This window comes from Orcinus orca, chromosome 1 (assembly GCF_937001465.1).
Source record: "Orcinus orca chromosome 1, mOrcOrc1.1, whole genome shotgun sequence".
NCBI lineage: Eukaryota > Metazoa > Chordata > Mammalia > Artiodactyla > Delphinidae > Orcinus > Orcinus orca.
In genome coordinates, this window is record NC_064559.1 from 913,866 (window position 1) to 934,916 (window position 21,051).

The window sequence follows — 21,051 nt, forward strand, 5'->3', positions numbered from 1 at the left end:
TCTGCCATTTGCCAGGAGACCTTGGGGCTGATTGTTCCCATCAGTGGTTCTTCTCCAGGGTTTCTGGGTCAGCAGTGGCGCTGAAGCTTCGGGTCAGTTCCCCCGTGTCGGGAACCACTGGTCTGCAGGGCTGTCCTGTGCTGGACTGCACAGACAGCACGTGCTCCATCTCCTGCCCCCGGCCTTGTCTAAGTAATATGTGTTCAATGGATATTTACTGCTCCATCCTTGGTAAGTTGGAGGATTTTATTAAGAACGATAGAATATTGGTTTTTTCCTTTGCCTTAAAAAATAAGATTCTGGGCAAAAGGTCACATACCATAATTCTATTTACAAACGTCCAGAATGGGCAAATCCACAGAAACAGACAGTGGATTAGTGTTGTCAGGGGCTGGGGAGGGGATTGGGGCGCATCTGCTAATGGGGTGATGGGATGTTCTGGAACTAGATAGAGGGGATGTTTGCCCAGCTCTGAATGTATTAAAACCCACTGAACTGTATACTTGAAGAGGGTCCCATTCTGTGTGAATTATAGCTCAGTAGGGCTGCTGTTGCAAAGATGAGGCTTAGGACACAAAGGGTGTTTCTGGAGTTGTTTGACCTGTTAGGACCACTGCGCCATGGGGGCCCCTATCCTGGGAACTTCCAGGCATCCGTGCCCTGGCCCGTAGGGGCTCTGCCAGCGTTGTTGTTCTCCACTGTGAAGCGTGGAAATGGTGGCCTGGTCTGAGAGGGGCAGTCGCTGTCCCGGGGAAGGGCTGGCAGCTCTGGGTCTGACAATCTCACCTCCGGCTTCAGCCCGTGCTCTTCGCGGGCCCTCCTCTGGCTGTGCATCCTCCTCGAAGCCCCTCCTCACCGTGATAGGAACCTTCACTGGCGGGGCAGAAGTGCAGTCTAGAGTTACAGACCGTCCACACGATGTGTAATCCTCACTTGTTTTGTGCCGGGTCTTGGGTTAGCTGGCCGCCAAGACCCTGGCGAAAGGCCAGAGCAAACCCCAATGTGCTCCTTGGGGAAAGTGGCGAGGCCAGCCCACCGGGTGCAGTGAGGCCAGGAGAACGCCACCATGGCTGAGAAGGAGGACTGCTGCTCGCCTGCTCCCGGTGGTTGCACGAGTGGTGTTTCCCCATTTTACAGATGGAGACCAAGGCCTGCGGTCGTTCAGGGACTCAGAGGCAGACCTGTGGCTTCCAGGCTGCAGGAGCGCCCGGGGGAAGTCCTGGGGCAGGAGGGTCGGGGACTTCGAGTCCGTCCCGATCCCTTCCCCGCAGCCCGCTGGGCAGCAGGGCGCTGCAGGAACAGGCGCTCCCGGAGCCAGCGTGTCCCACGTGGCAGGACATGGCCCCAGCGGTGTGGGTGGAGCTCTCTGGTAGGTCCCGCGAGTCGAGTAGTCCCAGGGGCTGCAGCACCCGCCTCCTCTGATTGTCCCCATCACCGGAGCAGGGAGGGACAGCTCTGAACCCTGTCCAGGACGTTTAAACCCCACGATGCTGCTCACGAAATCATTGAGACCATACGGTGAGTGTGGTGCCTGCTGGCGCGGGGCCTCGGGGTGGGTCAGTCCTGAGTTCCCAGCAGCCCCCAGCCGTGCAGTCCCCCATTCCTCCATGCTGATCTGCGTCAGCGTCACCAGCATCGAGGAGGCTTGGGAAGCGGGGCTGTGGGGTCAGGGGTCAAGTCCTCTGAGTGTGACCCAGGACAGGTCTTGGTGCTTCATGAGCTGGCTTCCTGTGGAAGAGGCTGGAAATCCTGAGTGGCCAGCTTCCCGAGGGACCACTCCCCTCTCCCCTCATCACCTTGGTTTACTCTTCTCCCGTAGGGTTTGGTGTGACCTTTGGGTTTGGATCACTCTTCCCTCTGTGCACCTGCCCAGTGATGTGGCGAGGAGGTCGGGTGCCCGGGAGGCTGACCCGGGCGAGATCTGGGAGGAGGGCCGCCTGCTGTGTTCTAGTGGGCTGTCTCCTCATGTGGGACCTGAGGGTCTGCGACGGCCTCCAGAGTGCCCTTGGGGGCCCATGCACAGAATCCTGCGACTGCTCTTGGCTTTAGAATGTTCCACATGTGTGACCATGGCCCTGGCATCTCGCTGCATTGTGCCTTAAAATCCTTAGCTGTGTAGCCACTGCCTGGGCCACACGCCATTATATCTGCTTGGACCTGGGGTGGCCGGGCTGGCAGCAGCACAAAAGGCTGTTTGGTACATAGGTGTGGTGCTCCCCCCTCTCCGTCCTGTCCTTCCTGTGAGAGGCGAGCATGTATCAGTTTCTTCTGTATTGTTTCAGATTATATGTATATATATATTACTGTAGTATATTAGTATAAAATCTATCGTAGCGTTCTCCAGAGAAACAGACCCAGTGATGTCTGTGTATATGAGATTAATTTAAGCAGCTGAGTCACACGACTTCAGGCTGGCGAGTCTGAAATATGTAGGACAGGCCAAGAGAGACAGACCCAGGGAAGAGTTGATGTTGTAGCTCAAGTCTAAAGGCAGTCTGGAGGCAGAATTTTATATATACACATACAGATTAACTCCATATAATATAGTACAGAGGGGTCCTGTGTAGTTTACCCAACTTTCTCCAATGGTGACGTCACACATAACTGTAATAGCAAAACCAGAAAATGGACATTGGCATAATCTACAGACTTTATTCACTGTGCATGTGTGGTCACGCGTATGCACGCATGCATTCTTGTAACCTCCACCTCTGACAAGACATGGATCGGTTTCATCACGACAATATTTTTATCCCTCTTAAATACATAAATACAGATATCCTGGAGATGGCAAGTGTTGTGAACTTAGGGAAGTAGTGTACTAAGGTATTCATCAGAGAAGAGCTGGTGTCCCGTCTAGGTTGTCACCATCACTTTCTGATGTGAATCCCAAATTACTCCTTTGGTTTTTTCTAGTGTTAACAAATCCCTGACATGAGGTGGAACTTTGACTTTACGTAGCATCACTAGATAACCTGTAGTGTGCAGACGTGTGCTGGGACAGCTCCTGGGCCTCTCTTTGTTTTGAGGGTGATGGGACATCAACACCACACTGAAGGTTGCCCAGATCTCCCCCAAACCGAGATTACCCCCAACCCCTGTTTTGAACCACATCAAATGTATTTATTTAATACTTTGACGCATGCTTTGTGTGTGTGTGTGTGTGTGTGTGTGTGTGTGTGTGTGGTACGCAGGCCTCTCACTGTTGTGGCCTCTCCCATTGCGGAGCACAGGCTCCAGACGCGCAGGCTCAGCGGCCATGGCTCACGGGCCTATCCACTCCACAGCATGTGGGATCTTCCCAGACTGGGGCACGAACGCGCGTCCCCTGCATCGGCAGGTGGACTCTCAACCACTGTGCCACCAGGGAAGCCCTTTGCTTTTGGTTTTGATCTTCTTTTGAAATATTGTTTTTCTCTTTTTCCCTGCTCTCCACATAGGAGGAAAAGAGACGTAGAGTTACATCCAGAGAACGGTAAGAATAATAAAGCTTTTTGTCCTGTGCAATATGTAATCTTGATGACTGAAATTACTTTTCTGAAATCTTTTAAAAAGAAGAACTTTATAGTGAGTTGCCAGGGTGACCATAGATAGCTTAAGGATGCTGGTTTGCAGTCAGGTTATTAACCTTGTGATTCAGGTAGAATTCTCTTGCAAAGAGGGAATTGGGGGCAACTGGCAGTTATCAGAACTAGATCTAAAGGTTGTTCAACTAACGCTGAATGAATAACATGTGAACGCAAACAGTAGTGAAGGGCTTAAAATGAAATAGTCTCATCCCACTCCCACATCCAGCACTCAAGAAGCGACCAGTTCTTTACTCAGGTTTTTAATTATAAAATAAGATATGTGTACTGAGAAGTGCACAGAACAAAACTGTCAATGTGACAAATAAAAAGAGAATACGTACATAACCAGTACTCGAATCTGAAAGTATTGATACTTATCAGCATCTCAAACCCCCCCAATATCCTTTTCCCATCACAATCTCCTTCTCTCTTCCCAGTTAAACACCATCTTCATTTCTTGACAATCCTTTCCTTTAACCTGCATGCATCCCTAACAAAAGAGTTTAGTTTTGTCAACATCTAACTTTATATAGACAATCATAGTATATGAAATCTTTTCTATCTTATTTCTTTCTCTCAACATTGTTTTAAAAAATTCATCCACATTGCAGCCTGTAGCTCTAGTTCATTCAATTTTATTGCTTGATAGTTTTCCCACTGTACGAGTATGCATAATTTATTAAATTTTTGACTCTTAATGGACAGTTTGTTTTCAGTTTGTGCTAATGCAAATCATGGACAGGAAACCTGCTGTACCGGTTATTCTGGTGCATTTACACAGGGCGGGGATGAGGGCTGCTGGCTCACAGGCTATTTATATACCTTCAGTTGATGGAGAGTGCTAAATGCTTTCCAAAGTAGTTGTGTCGATTTATACTCCAGTATAAACAGGGTAGAAGATTCCCATAGTACTCCAGGTCTACAATACCTGATAGTACCACACTTTATTTATGTATTTGTCAAACTGATTGGCATGAAGTTTCATTGGTTTTGACTCACTTTTCTCTTATTACTTAATGAAGTCGTACACTTTTCTGTGTTTACTGGCTGTTTAGATTTCCTTTTTTATGAGGTTTACGTCAACTATTGTTATTTTATTATTATTATTATTTATTTATTTTTGGCTGAGTTGGGTCTTCATTGCTGCGTGCTGGCTTTCTCTAGTTGCGGTGAGTGGGGGCTACTCTTCATTGCAGTGGCTTCTCTTGTCGTGGAGCACAGGATCTAGATGGGCGGGCTTCAGTAGTTGTGGCACGTGGGCTCAGTAGTTGTGGCTCACAGGCTCTAGAGCGCAGGCTCCGTAGTTGTGGCACACAGGTTTCGTTGCTCTGCGGCCTGTGGGATCTTCCCGGACCAGGGCTCGAACCCGTGTCCTCTGCCTTGGAAGGCAGATTATTAACCACTGCGACACCAGGGAGGTCCAACTGTTGTTATTTTGAATTCTTCTCCATTTCCAAGTAATACTCTTACATGACCATTTTCTGACTAAATTGGAGGCATTATCTGTTCACTTTCTATTTTACTAAGTAAGGGTTTAGTTCCTCTACACTCTTCCTATGTCCACACTGCTCAGTAAAGTTATGTCATCATTAGTTATTCCACTGTTCATGATCTCTTTGACTTGTAGTGATATACTTAAAAACCTACATTGTTGATCAACTATAAACTCTCTCAACGTCATGCTTTGTAAAATGAGGACATTCATACCATCTTCCCTTTTTTCTACCTCCTGTCTACCTTCCAAACCTAGTTTTTACGTTGTCAAAGTTGAAATTTATATTCTGTTCTATGTGCAGTCAAGTCTTCTGTTATTTGAGAGTCAGTAGGGAGTAAGGTTTAAGACAACAGGCAGAGAACCTAAACTCAAAGCCTCAATCCAACCCTAATTTAGGTACAGCCTGGGCAAGTTCCTACCCTGTCTTAGCTTCCTCTTCACAAAAGTGGGAATGATATTAGCACCAACCTCCTAAGGCTATACAGTGGATTAAATGAGTTAATATATGCAAAAACACTTAGAACCTAATATATACTAAGTACATACTAGTACATTTCAGTGCATACCAAGTTAACGCAAATACATACTAAGTATAGTTTAGGTTAGTTATTTGTTATTACATGCAAGTTGACAATAAAAGCTGCAAACCAAGACAGTATTGCCATTATTACAATGAAATTAATATTGCCCACTGCAGATGTACTGTCTCTGTGTATAGACTACACCTCGTTCCATACTGTGTCAGTGTCGCTGCCCTTGTGCAGGGTGACCACATACCCCAAGCCACCTTGGACTGTTCCAGTTTATACCTGTTGTCCTGATATTACAACATTAGAGCACCTCCTTACACTATTGAATTGTAAGGAGTTTGGACAAGTTCTGGTTTGGACAACAAATTAGATAGGTGGTCATTACGCCCGTGTGTTGCTGAAAAGGGGGACATCTATAGTGTCAAGTTTAAGTGGATTCTTCTCTTCCTCACCAATAGTAGGTTAAAAATCAACCATAGCTTAGTTTGCTTCACGTTTATGTCAGCATAGCCTTTTGTCCTCTGGAGTTCAAGTTCCTTCTCCTCTTCCTCTCCCTCCTCCCTTCCAAAAGTGCCGAATACCTAGTAAGTACAATATGCCTCAAGGTGTTTCTAAGCTCTCAATCACACAATCAATAGAAGCCTATCCAATCTAGACTAGCTACTCTCTGCACTGAATCACCTATTACCTTCCTTCTTGGTTTATTGCCTCATTTTGCTGGATTATTTCTATAAATAGCTTAAGGTGTAGCACAGGAGGTCAATTTTTCAAATTTCTTTGTGTATAAAATATCTTCTTCAGTCTCCACTTATGACTGATAGTTTGGCTGGATACAAACCCCTAGGGTGAAAATTATGTGTCTGAGAAACTTTGGAGGTATCTTTCTAATGCTTTCCAGGATCCATGGTGCTGAAGACAAGTATGATAAAGTCAGATTTTAACTTTTTTTTTTTAGGTGACCAGTATTTTTCTCTCTGGAATGGATGTATCCTGTCAGTATTTTATTCTATGTTAATTTAGTTTTTCAGTATTTTAAAGTTTCACAATGAAGGGTGCCTAGGTGTGAGTCTATTCTTGTTCATCTTGCTCAAAACTTGAGTAACTATTTTCAATCTGAGGCCTGATGTCTACTTTCAGTTGTGGGGAATTTTGTTGCCCTTTGACAGCTTTCCTCCATTTTTTTTCTGGGTCTGGAGTTTCTAATAGTTACATGTTGCATCTCCCAGATGCAGCCTCTCTAACTTATTGCTATTACATTTTCCATTGTGTCTTTCTTTCTTTTATATAATGAGAAGTTTTTTAGATTCCTACTGAAGTTATCTCAGCAACCATATTTTCATTTCCAAGAGATCTCTCTTGCTTTCTGACCATTCTCTTTTTAATTAACACCCTAGTCTTATTTTATAGTTGCTAGCTCTTTTTAAATCTCCCTCAGAATACTAATTAGGGTTTTTTCTTAAATTATTTTGTTCCCTAAATTGTCCCCGGTCCTACCAGGGTATGTTTTCACACTTTTCCCCCCTCTCTCATGTTGTAAGCTTTACTCAACTATCACGCAAATGAGTTATTTTCTATTTAAGAATGAGCGCATAAAGCTCCCTGAAGTCAACGATTGATTGGTTTCTTATGCAGGAAAAAGCGGGGAGTAACTGTAATAGGATCCCCCAAACACAATTTTCTAGGGTGTAAAAACTCACACTAGCTGCCCTAGTTCTTGCCAGTTTCACTGTTTTCAAAATGAAAGCATCTCATTTCAGGAGCGTGAGGGCGGGGCTGGGAGTCCGCTCCTCCAAACACAACCATTCAATGAGCTCCCCTATATCAGTCACACTTTTAACTAACTCCACCCTCTCTCCTACATGCGCATCTGAGCATGGGGCTACTTCTGCAGGTGGGGTCAGAATCCTCCTCAGTTGCAGGTGGTCCCTGTGCATATTCTAGGTGATGCTTTTCCTCTGTTCTACTGCCCCAGTTTCACACTCTTCCACTTGTCTTCTGTCTTTCAAAACTATGTTGAAATCTCTTGATTGTTGTGGGCTTATATACTTAAACACTTTGATACCATCCTTGTAGTGTCTTGTCAAAATGGAGAAGAGCTGAAAGGGTTCTCAGTGCATTCTGAATTTGCTATTCTGTGGTCCCAGTGTGTAAACTTCTTGGTCTTCCCCAGTGTCTATCATTGCTATTAGAAATACAATCTCCTGGTCTACTCGTGAAGGAAATGAATACAACACATCTAAAATGACAAGGAATGCGGGTTAGATGCTCTAGGGTCTTGTCGTACTCTGCCATTTACTAATAAACCACTTATGTGCTACAAATTGTAGGTGCTTATTTATAAAATGAAAGAGGGTAACTCTACATGAACTATAAATTTCTCCTACTCTAACATTTCATAATTTTCTAAGTTTTTTTCTTAAAATTTCTCTATATTATCATTAATTTTAATGAAAAAAATCTAACTTTCTCTTTTGAAAATCAAAGAGTTAATTTCCATAGTCTTACAATAATGGGATAATTAGTTCTGAAACCAGTAAAGTTCCATACGAAAAGAAAATCATATTAAATAATTCTTAAAAATTAAACATGGGACTTTGTAGCACAAAGACAAGGTCCCCCCCAAATGGCATTCCTTTATTTACTAGAAATGTTCAGCTCTTCATTAAAGTTGAAATAAAATAAATGTATTATTTTTATGTGCAAAATTTCTTATGAAAATCCATTTTTCTTTTCTGTCCATACAAACAGTAGTATGCAGTGACATTAGAGGTCAGGTTTATTTGGTAATGGAATGTAGCTTCTTGATATTTTTTATTTTAGGAAAGGAGAATATCAACATCAAAACTTTTTTCAACTTTACTTTTATTTAAAATGCGGCCATATTTTCCTCTTGTAAAAAGAGAGTTCAACTAGAACTGTCAATTTTCTCATCTGTAAAACAAGAGCACTGAATCAGCTGACTACATTCATTCAGAACTCAATTTATCTTATGATCACTAAGGTTCTCCCTTATTTATATATAACATTATTTATAAACGTCTCTCACTGCTCCTTAGTCTAAAACAGGCAATAAGTAAAAGTACAGTAACTTATCTTTGCTATGATACTGTACAGACCTCTGTGGTACATGGTTAGGATTAGTAATGGGAATTGCCCATATTATTTTATTAAGTTTCTTGCACAGAAGCCAAGGGAAGATCCAAGGTAACCATTTTTTCCCAGATCAACTTTAGACTGCAAATGAAAAATTTATTCTTCACTATCAGACACAAACAGTCTGGAAGAAAATGTAGTTTTTCAGAGGAAAATACATCAGTAAAGGGACTGATAAACAAACAGAAGAATAATCAGAAAGTCAACATATCTAAGCTGTGTATAATAGATGTTAGAATTTTAAAAAGTAAATCACATACACATACATAACTAAAACTGACCCATCAAAATTTCATCTTCTCATCACCCTTAAGCCAAAACTAGGGTAACAGTAATACAATTCTCCTGTCAAGCTTCACTGCCACTGCAATGTTGTTCAATTGGACATTTCCAAACATTTAAAACCTGACCTGGTCACAACCCCATAAAAGTCTACAGGTCATAAAGAAGTGTGCTGGGATTATGTAACTACACAGAAGACAAGTCACTAGGACATCATTTTGACAATAAGCAGCAAACCTGCAGCGTAGGAAAATCCCAACAGGAGAACGAGGTGCACACCCTTCTCTCTGAGCATGCAAGGGCAGGACTGACACCCAAGATGCTCTTCTCTCAACCTCAGCAGTGGTGCCTTTCACAGAGCAACTATGCAGTCTCCCAGAACCACTGGGAAGGAGAATCTGATACTGACAGTATTAGCTTGCCATGAGGCCAGAAGCAAGGAATGTGTGTGGCCTTGGTAAGAGAGCAGAGGTTTGGGAGATGTTGCTTTATATTGGCTTTTAGATCAGGAATTTGTACATATAGCCCGCAAACAACGTTTCTTGAAAACATATGAACATTCTTGAGTATGACAGCTCCACGTGAGGGGTCAGAAATGGCAGTCAAGTTCATTTCACTGGGTAACAGCTGATTTGCAGACTGGAGAACAGGCTTCCTTGTTTACAGACAACCACAAGGCTGCCAGTTGTGTGCCAAATACACACAACTACACAGTTGCATTAGGAGAGCGACCAAACATGTTTTACATGGATTTATTTCAGAGAGGGAAATGCTTCTTGTAAGGCTCTGTCAGTTTAAAAAGCAATAAGAATGACCATCCACCTCTCCCAATTCAAGCCCTACATATCATAAATATGATAGCTACACACCAGCAACTGATTACATACATCACGAGCTTTGATGAATGGCAAGCCCCTAAAAAGATATCAACAAAATGAAGTTAGATCTTGATGTAAATACATCACCAGTTAAACCCAGTTAATACAAGTATTTAGTATTATGTACAGTAACCACACAGAATTGTGTATAAAAATAAATAAGCTCAAAAGAAGGACCTGGAAGGCTCTGCTACAGAGAAAACTGAGCAGAATTCAGCCAACTGGCTTGGTAATAACTCTCTGAACTGCTGAGAGGCCCCTTCAGTTCCTATGTTCAGGATGCTTGAGATTTCAGTCTCACTTCTGTAAATGGTGATATTAATCGTTCTCTAATTTACCACTCTGTGTGACGAGGATGGACCTGAGATTAAGCATCTCAGGAAGAAGATAGAAAACCACAGAGTTGTTAAACTCAAGTGCAAAGACTGGGGATTCCACACTATAATTTATGCAACAGCAATTCACATTACCATTCGGTCAGATTCTTTCAACAAAACAGAAGCTGCACTCACATGTATTAAAAGACAAAAATTAACTGCCATCTGCATCAATATGTTAATGTGCTTCAAGCACATATGTTTTCATGAAAGTTTAAACATAAAATCACCTTTAAGATCTAGGCCATGTGATCTGCTCCCTGCCATGTCAAATTACACTCTGTGAAGTTTACTGTCTTAAGAATGATAGCGTTCTTTATACCTTGACAAGTAACTAAAAGGAAAAAAACCACACACACACAATAAGATGAAGAGCCTATACATTTGTCAATCTTGACTTATTTGCTTTTCTTGAGTCATTTGGAGGTTTACAGCCACATTCTTAAAATCATTAACTACAATCTTCCCAAACAGGTAATTGATGAACTGATGCATTCTAAAACTTGTCAGTAACAAAGTGTTATTCCAGTTTACAGCAACAGTTTAATTCTATTCAGTACTAAAACTGAATACACTGGATACTGCAAGCTTTCTTCCCAACAACTCAGTAAAGTACTACATAATTTTGAGACAAAGGGAAAAAAAAGAAAAACCGAAAAAGCATAAGACTCCTCTGATTTTCATTTCCAATGATACATGCCAATCTTGATGATCAATCAGCGACTTAAATGTCAACTATAAACCCAGTATTTTATTAGGTGCTATGCAGTATACTAGAGCAATAGAAGAGAGAGGACCTCAAACCTTCTGTTCCTTTAAATTGAAAGGCAGCCTTACTGACCCCTCCAGACCACTACTGGACACAGGGAACACACACTAATGTTTCAGGACCCCAACCAACAGTCACCTGCTTTGTGATTACTTCCATGACACACCCTCACCAACACCACTGAGTTTGCTGCTCCTACAGGACGTTACATATATTTCCTATTTTAACACATACCACAGTGCATTATAATTATGATTGCAGATACATGTTCTAACAATTTGAAGAGAATGATGACTTTTTTGCTCTTTACATCTTGCTATTTCCCTTCCCATAATATTTCTTGAAGAGAAACCATAAAAATATAGACAAACACAAAAAAGAGAAAATATACAAAACGTGGTTTGTGGCTTAACAAAAACTTAAGTAAGATTAATTCTGACAGTATCCAGCATGACAAACTTCCATGGTACAAATGAAAATGGACCAAGGTTTGAGCAGGTACAGGAGAAAATCCAGGCATGAAGAACACCAAGAAAAGGTAGACGGGAAAACGTAGACAGACATGGTGTGTAGGAAATCACGAGACCAGTCTGATGGGAAGAGACTTAAACAAGACTGAAACTCACTTTCTAAACCACCATCTCCAATTGGACAATTCGCAAGACACTGGTGCCCCAAAGTGGCCGATTTATTCAATCCCTTTAATGGGGAGGAACAGTTTAAAATTTTGCCCCTTTAGTTTGCCCCAAAAGCAACTATCAAATGTTGGCAGGACACAATGAAGGCTTACCACCCTTGTTAACATAGTTACGTCTCTCTCTCTCTCACAACTAGCCCACTTAGCTCCAGGTTCCTTAGCGCACCCGACGCACTTACACAGCATCTAAGAGCTTTACACAACTGGAAGGTCACATCTTTATTTCTTATTGCAGGAACACAACTTCTGGAAACGTTATTTCTGTCAAAACCTAAAGCAAAATTATTGTAAAATGAGTGATTTAAGCCATACATTTTATCACCATTAAAAAGCATCTTAAAAGGAAAAAAAGCATCTGCTCTGTGCTAAGGATTAGAAACGACTCCTGCCCTTAAAGCCTCATTAAGGAGGGACATATATAAACTCAAAATTTCAATCACATGAGATAAAGAACCATAACCTTTATGCACAGAGGTTCCTATGGAGGCAAAAAGTTATGTCTAAGCGATGGCTTCATGATAACCCTGAAGTACAATCGAGAAAGATGAGGCTATGCAGAGTTGGAGGAGGAGGTGCATTAACTGCAGAGGGAGCACCTGTGCAGACACTCAAGCCTGACTCCTGCTGGGCACTGTAAATACTGCAGGTGGGGATAACTAAACGCCAGGGGTCCAAATGTGAGAAGGGAGAGAAAATAGAGATGTTGGTCGAATCAAGCCTGGGAGAGAGCATGGCTTGTATCCCACAGGTGATGAGGCCTGGGGCTACCACTGGCTGAGTAAGGGTGCCTCCGCTGATTAGAGAAAGGCACCCCACTGCTGAAGGACCAATTAGATAAAGGGAGTGATCACAAAAAGCTCCCCTTCCTCAGGGCCAAAGAGCCCCAGGAGGCTTGGTAGAGCACAGTTCAGACTACACGCCTCTGGGCAGAGCACAGACTGGGAGGCTAGTATGCACTAACTCTGTGTGGGCAAGCCATTAGCAGCATTATTTTAGGCGTATTTTTTCATGTTAGAAGGTCACTCAACCCCAGTAGGCAGATGAACTTAGAGGAACTGAGTCCAGGGGCCGCGAAACCACCCAGGAGTTGGTTCCTACACCTGAATGGGATGCAAAGAATAATCTGACTTCTCTTCACCAGGGGATGAGTTGAACTGTCCTTGAAGAAGAGATAACACATGGTGTGAACCCCAGATCCTAGAAAAGGGCCAGGCTCACGATAAGTATTCCACTTTTTGAAAACAAATGAACAATCATTTCCTCTCCTAGATCTTAACACCCTTTCTCTGCTGCCTACTTTCTTTCAGCTTATAAACATCCTCAATATACTCACTTAAAAAGCCCTCAGACCTATGATTCTTTGGATCTTCTGTGGGTAACCTAAGTATCTCCCATGCCTTCAAATACCTGTCCTCCCAAAAAGCCCAGATCTGTACCTTGGGCCCAGACCTGTCTACCAGGCCCCTCCAAAGCACTGAAGATGAAGTAAGATCCTCTCCCCACCCCCAATCCCTTCCTACTGTGCTCTGTATCTCACAAAAAGATGCAGCTGTAAACCGTCACCCTTGCTTGCTGCCCTTCCTTTTCTAACTGGTCACCAGGCCCCACCCATTCCCTCTCGGATCTGCAAAATCCATTTCAACCTTTTATAACTTAAGTGGGACCCTTAGATTACAATTCACCCTGCACCCAATCAAGTGCCTTCCACATGGAGGTCTGAGTGAGTCTCTAAACCAGAAGTCCATCTCACTGTTCTTTAGAGTTTCCCACAGCCTTCAGGATAAACATCTAAACTTCTGACAGGACAAACAAGGCCCCTTTCTGTTGGGCCCCACTAGGTTTCCAGCATCAACTCTCATTTCTTTCCCAAACCCTGAGTTCCAGGCCTGTACCTTAGTTTTGCCATATTTTCTTACATTTCTCAAACTTCAACACACACTGCTTTCTCCTGCCACCCCAGGAGCTTCTACATATCCTTAGAAAGGATGGCACCTCCTCCAAGAAGCCTACCCTGAACTTTCCCTTCCAAGATTCTCTGCTCTACAAAGGGGAAAGGTGGTGGGGAGGGATACATTAGGAGTTTGGGATTAACATATGCACACGACTCTATATAAAATAATCAACAAGGAACTACTGCATAGCACAAGGAACTCTACTCCATATCCTGTAACAACCTGTACAGGAAAAGAATCTGAAAAAGAATGGATATATGTATAATGGAATCACTTTGCTGTACACCTGAAACTAACACAATATTGTAAATCAACTATGCTTCAATATAAAATAAAAATTAAATTAAAAAAACAAGATTCTGTGCTCTGTAGCACCGGAACTCACTTCTTCCAGAGCACTGACTACTGTGCTTGTGTTTACTTGCCGCCCAGTAGAAGGGGAGATTACCTAGGGCAGAAGCATCATCTCCAGCAGCCCTTGGTTCTGACAACTCATTCAAGTGCCAGGATACTTTACACACATAACCTGCTTAATTCATTCTAAGAACCTACAGAAAGGGTGGTTTTTAATGTCATTTTACAAGTGTGGGGATTGTAGTGCAAAAGAAACCTTCCCAGGCCACAGAGAGTATAAACTCTGGAATTCAAACCCTAAGCTGCCTTCACACTGGTGCTCTTTCCACGATATGATAGGACTATTGAAAAAAACTTTTTTTCCTGAACCCTGTTTTAATGAAAAGGAAATGAAGCTGGGATATAGCAATTTCCTAATCACTTTGGTGTGTACCAGGCAAAGTCTTTCAACAGACCAGGTAACATCTGTGGAATAATGAACGATGTTCCAAACTGTGCCAAGTGTTCTACACTGTAGAGTCTATAAGCATTAACAGAGTGTGACCTTGTAACTGCCATAGAGAGTGAGTCCTGTTAAGCCCATTCTACAGATGAGAACACTGAGACCTAGAAGCCTTAAGGCACTCGGCCGGGGTCACCGAGCTGGCAGGAGTCCTAGGCCGCATGCCCTGTCTAGTGCACGCACACCCGGGCACTGGGCACCGGTTCTAGTGCCCACCTTCCACCTTGTACTATCTAAAACTCCGCTTCGCATTGCCAACACGAGAGCCCCTGGAAGTGGAAAGTACAAACCTGTCTCACCAAGCCATGGCTGGAAGAAGCTCTGGATACAGATCGGGGGCAGAGGGTGCTCAGGGGCGGTGCCCAGTCCACCCCGCACACAGGCAGTAGGCGTTGAAGTTCAGCAGGTCCTCCCGCAGGGAGGCACCCACGGCGGGCAGAGGCACCAAATCCTGCAATGTGCACAGGTCTTCACAGCACCAGAAAAATGTCGGCCATGCTGTCGCAGCGCAGCTTCACTCAGTGATGATGGGCCAAGCACGGCCTCAGGGAAGCTGTCCGCAGACACGATGCCCACACACACCTGGAAGCCCCGGCTGGCCTCCCGGCCCCTCGGGCGGCCATCGCAGTCCAGGGAGTGGTAATAAGGATCAAAGTGGTAAAGGTCCTGCATTCATCTTCTTGCATTATTTCAAAACCGGCATCGCTGGCGTCAGGCAGTCCGGTAACTGGGTCCGGTGGACCGGTAATTGGGTTCATTTGCCTCTGCATTATCTGCCTGCCGTCTGCTTCCTGAAATGCAAACAGCTACACAGTGTGATTTGCTACAAGACGGTGCAGGGAGCTTAAGCACCAGATGCAGGATGTAATTTACATTGACAGCTAGGGAGTGATAGGAACAGGATGTAATTTAGCTTTGTGAAACATACATCTAGTTACAGACACTACAGATTAGTAACAATTTAAATAAAACTAGGATTGATTAACACTTTCAGGCCAGTTTGTGTGTCTTCTCTAGCCTGTTCACTGTCCCCTTTACTTTCCTTATTTTCAGGAGAGGAAAAACTTCATTTCTATTTTTGCTGCAACACTGTTATGCTTAGTGAAATAAGTCAAACAGAGAAAGACAAATATGGTATGTTATCACTCGCATGTGGAATCTAAAAAATAAACAATAAATGTAACAGAAAGGAAATGAACGCACAGGTGTAGACATCAAAGCAGTGGTTACCAGTGGGTAGAGGGAAGGGGGGGAGGGGCAAGATGAGGGGAGGGGATGAAGAGACACAAACTACTATGCATAAAATAAATAAGCTATAAGGATAGCCAATGTTTTATAATAACTTTAAATGGAGTATAATCTATAAAAATATTGAATCACTGGTTTCTAATATATTGTTATTACAATATAATACCGTAAATCAACTATACTTCAATTTAAAAAATGATCACCACAGTACGTCTAGTTAACATCCATTATCATACATGGTAGAAATCTTCTTTTCTTGTGATGAGGACTTTTAAGATCTACTCTCTTAGCAAATTTTAAATATGCAATACGGCCTTATTAACTATAGTCACATCCCCAGGACTTATTCATCACTGGCAGTTTGTACATATTGACCACCTTTACCCATTTCACCCACCCTCCACCCCCTGACTCTATAAGGTTTTTAAAAAATTCCATATAAAGTGAGATCATACGGGATTTTTCTTTCTCCGTCTGACATATTTTACCTAGCATAACGCCCTGACGGTCCATTCATGTTGCCACAAATGGCAGGATTGGCTTCTTTCTCATGGCTGAATTATACACACACACACACACACACACACACATACATATATATATATATAATTTGGCATATATATATGCCAAATGTCCTTTATCCATTTATCCATCAATGGAACACAGGGGTTTCTAAGTGTTGGCTACTGTAAATAATGCTGCAATGAATATGGGGATACAGATTTCATTTTGAATTAAGAGTTTCTGTTTGCCTCATACAAATACCAAGTAGTGGAATTGCTGCATCGTATGATAGTTCTATTTTCAATTTTTTGAGGACCTCCATACTGTTTTCCATACATTCCTACCAACAGTGTCCAAGGCTTCCCTTTTCTCCACACCCTTGCCGTCTTTTTTTTTAACATCTTTAGTTCCCGTCTTTTTTTTAGTTCCCGTCTTTTTTTTTAACATCTTTATTGGAATATAATTGCTTTACAATGGTGTGTTAGTTTCTGCTTTATAACAAAGTGACTCAGTTATACATATATATATGTTCCCATATCTCTTCCCTCTTGAGTCTCCCACCCTCGCACCCTCCCTATCCCACCCCTCTAGGTGGTCACAAAGCACTGAGCTGATCTCCCTGTGCTATGTGGCTGCACAAATTTGCATGTCATCCTTGCACAGGGGCCATGCTAGTCTTCTCTGTATCGTTCCAATTTTAGTATATGTGCTGCCGAAGCGAGCACGTTCCCATCTTTTTGATATTAGCCATTCCAACAGGAATGAGGTGACATCTCTTTGTGGTTTGATTTCTCTGCTGAGTAGTGATTTTAGGTGCCTTTTTAACTATCTGCTGGCCATCTCTGTATCTTCTTTGTAAAAATGTCTATTCAGATCCTCTGCCCATTTTTTTGTTGGATATTTTTTCTACTATTTTTGTATGAGTTCTTCATATAATTTGAATACTAACCCCTTATAGGATATATGATTTGTAAAAATTTTCTCCCATTTGGTAGGCTGCCTTTTCATTTTGTTGTTGGTTTCCTTTGTTGTGCTTTTTAGTTGGATGTTGCCCCACTTGTTTATTTTTGCTTTTGTTGCCTTTACTTGGATCAACGTCTTTGCATAAGTTCTGGAAACAACTGTTTCATAGTTTCCATGGATCATTTTTAGGGGAGAAGGTGAGTTGAGATGAACTACTAGTGAAAGGAGGGTCAATGGGTCGAACTATAGCCTCTGTACTGTAGGTGGCCTCAAGGCCACAACTGATAGTCATTGTCTCCCTCCTGTGCTATCCATTCTCAGTTCCCCTCATCCTTGGATAATATCTCTGTGAAAATGGATGGCTTACTTCGTGGAGTAACCCTCACGCTCGTCCCCGAGTGAGTGTTCTGAGCCCTGGTCATCATTTCTTTCTCAAACCATGGCTGCTGTACTTGACCATTTACTGTGTACTTGACCATTTACTGTCAAAATTGGGAAAGCCAGTACCAAGAAATACCCCACAGGCTTGTTTTTAATCAATCATTTTCCAATTAAAAAATTTTTCCCCCCAGACATTTTTATCACCCCAAAAGGAAACTCTGTACCCATTGAGAATATAGTACTTCGCTCTCTCTACCAGGCCCTGGAGACCACCAATCTGCTTTCTTTCTCTATGGATTTACTTATTCTGGATATTTCAGATAAATGGCATCATACAGTGTATGACCTTTGTGTCTGGCATCTTCAACTTAGCATGATGTTCCTGAGAGTCACCCACACTGTAATATGTATTAGTATTGCATTGCTTAAAAAAATGTTTTTGGCCGTGTAACTGATATTTAATTGTTCCATTCCTTTTTATGACTGAATTACTATTCCACTGTATGTATAGACCACAATTTGTTTATTCATTCATCCAATGATGGACATTTGGATTATTTCCATGATTTTTCTATTGTAAATAGTACTGCTATAAACGTGTGTACGTAGATTTGAGTGTTTATTTTCAATGATTTAGGAGTGGAATTGCTGAGTCATATGGTAATTCTATGTTTATCCCAAAAAACACACTCCAAGAAACTTCCTGAAAGTCTGTACTTGTCTCAGAAGCAGCTTTTCAGGAAACATGACATGCAACAGTATGGACAGTGTCCCATGAGAGCTTATTTGTGATGTCTGGGGGTCTGGAGTTGGAAAGGGCTTCCCTTAGGAAGTGGCAGCTAAACTGAGGGCAAATTCAATGTTTTTTCCTTCCTTCCTTCCTTCCTTCCTTCCTTCCTTCCCTCCTTCCCTCCTTCTTTCCTTCAGAGGGATGACATAGATGTTTTACACAGTATATCCTTTTAAAACTTTTGCATTTGAACCCTGAACTTATTCATAAGACAAGTGAATGATTATTTTAAGCAGGGTATTAGGGTTCAAATTATTAATATCATAGAACCATTACAGTGACAACTTGGATTGGAAACAATTTATTAGGAAAAAATATGGAAGCTTTTTTTATAACAATTTTGATAAATAAAAAACTTGACAAATCAGTGTATAGAAAGAATATTGGTTATTTGGGAAATTGTATCATAAAATGGATGGGCTCCACAAATTCTTCAATGTACTTGAAGAAAAGAGTGCTAAGTCAGTTTGGGCTGCTGTCAAAAAGTACCATAAATGGGGCAGGGTGGGGGCTTGTAAACAACAAAAATGTAATTCTCAGTCCTGGAGGCTGGAAGTCTGAGATCTAGGTGTCGGGATCATTGCCTTCTGGTGAGGACTCTCATCCGGGTTGCAGACTGTCCACTTCTCATTGTGTCCTCACAGGGCAGAGAGCAGAGAGAAAAAGCCAGCTCTCTAATGACTCTCACAAGGATAAGAATCTCATCACGAGGGCTCCATCCCGATTCGCTCATCAAATCCCAAAAGACCCACCTTCTAATACCATCACATTGGAGGTAGCGTGTCAACATGTGAATGCTGGGGGGACCCAAATATTCAGTCTATAACAAGTACTAATGGGGAAATGAGAGCTTCTCTTGAGGATGTTAAGGGCTGCTACAAAGATCAACGGTACCTGTGTTTCCAGAGAGAACTACAATATAGAATAAGTTCTATAAGGCGTTCACAGAATAGATTTATCTTTCTTCCCGAAAACAGTCCTTGGTAACCAGGGACCCATTCCTGGAAATTCACTCTTGCTCAAGGAAATCCATCCTCTCATTAAAAAAAAAAAATCTTATGAAGCTACATGAATGACACAAAGGACTTTTCCCAGCTCTAAGATTCTGTGTGTAAAACCTGTTAGTCTATATTTATTTTCAAAAGATAGACCCTCTGCGGGGTCTGCTCCTGCGGGGAAGGTGGGACCCCCACTTGTGTCCCAGCACCCAGGTATGGCTTCCTCAAGTTTGGGTGAAACCCCCAGCCTCCTTGGGCTCTGCAGCCGGGCGGTGGGCTCGGGGGAAGGAGCACGGTCTCCGGGGTTTCTCAGCAGGAGATGCCAGGGCTGCCGCGCAAGAAGCCAGCAGCCCTGGGTGGGGCGCAGACTCGCCAGGCCTGGGTGTCCCTGCTGCGCACGGCTGTTGAAAACAGGCTCCGCGACGAAGCTCTGCCTGGCAAACGGGGACGGTGGGCGGCTCCAACCTCCCCTTCCGTCGGCACAGCCCCATCGCAGCCCTCTCTTCCAGCAGGCAAAGCCTGTGACCTGCGGCCGGACAGCTCCACACCCTCACGCCCCAGTGCTCGCCGCACGCCGGGATCAGGCACAAGCCCTGTGCTGGCCTCTCCGGACGGCTCGAGCGGGATGGCTTCTTTGGCGTGCCCGTCACCTACCCCGAGCCCAGGGGCTGGCAGGGAGGTCTGAGGGCCGCTCGGGCCCGGGCGGGGCGGAGGCACGGGCTTCGCGGCTGGGCCGACCCTCCTCGCCGCCTCCTGCCTCTGCGCCCATGCCGGCCCGGGATGGGCTTCCCGTGGCCCCGTCTCCTTCCCACCCCCGTCGCGCCTCTTGTCCCCCGGGCCGCGGGCTCCACCCGGAGCAGCACCAAGTCGTGAGGGTGCGGGAGGGCGCCCGCACTCGGGGCTTCCCCGACACCTACCCCCTGAGGAGGGTCTGACTGGCACCGTGCACGAATCGGCCCTGGCGGGAAGGAGACCAGGGGGGAGGGGTCGGTGGGGAGCTTGACTCGCAGTCACTTCCGAGGGGACGGTGAGCCCCCAGGGCTGGGGGCTGACCAGCCTCAGCACTCCCACGAGGGGGTTGTCAGGAAGCAGGGACCCTGTCCCTGGGGCCCAGGGCTCTCCCGGGTCAGGCAGAGTCACCAAGTGTGTCAGGCGCCGTGGACAGCTGAGGCACATTTTGCCCAAAGGTAAGTTCCAGCGCATCACAGATAGCAGAGGAAATACACACGGTGGTGAAAACTCCCTGTAGCTAAGGGTTGAAACGAGCCAATAATTCCTCCCGTTTCTCAGGGTGTTCCGTTTGGCTGTTAGTGAAATGTATTTCCAAGGAATGCAGGCATGTGGCTAAAAAGGCCAGCAGTGCCTGGGGGGTCACAGCGAGACCCTCCCATCTCGCTCCCCTGGGCCATCCTGTGCTCCGGGAGCAGAGCTCTCAGCCAGAAGTGAAACATAGTAGCTTCCATATCCGGATTCTAAGATTTTCTAAAGCCCTTTAAAGGCCCCCTTCTCTGAGTGGTGCTTGACCTGCTGGTGTTTGGGGCGGGAGGCTGGGCTGGGTGGAGGGTCTCAGCGCCATCCAGAGGGAAGGGCTTTGGAGGCCTGTGTGAGC

General features: G+C 44.0%; 1 protein-coding gene and 1 pseudogene across 1 annotated transcript in view; one reads left to right on the top strand and one right to left on the bottom strand.

Moving 5' to 3' along the window:
* LOC125964818 (centrosomal protein of 78 kDa-like) overlaps positions 1–21,051 on the top strand; it is a 41,274-nt gene that overhangs the window by 11,870 nt on the left and 8,353 nt on the right. Inside the window, exon 2 of the mRNA XM_049711411.1 lies at positions 3,441–3,475. Coding sequence (XP_049567368.1) covers positions 3,441–3,475 — 35 coding nt within the window. The remainder of the gene's footprint in view (positions 1–3,440; positions 3,476–21,051) is intronic.
* LOC125962779 (uncharacterized) lies at positions 16,946–17,035 on the bottom strand (annotated as a pseudogene).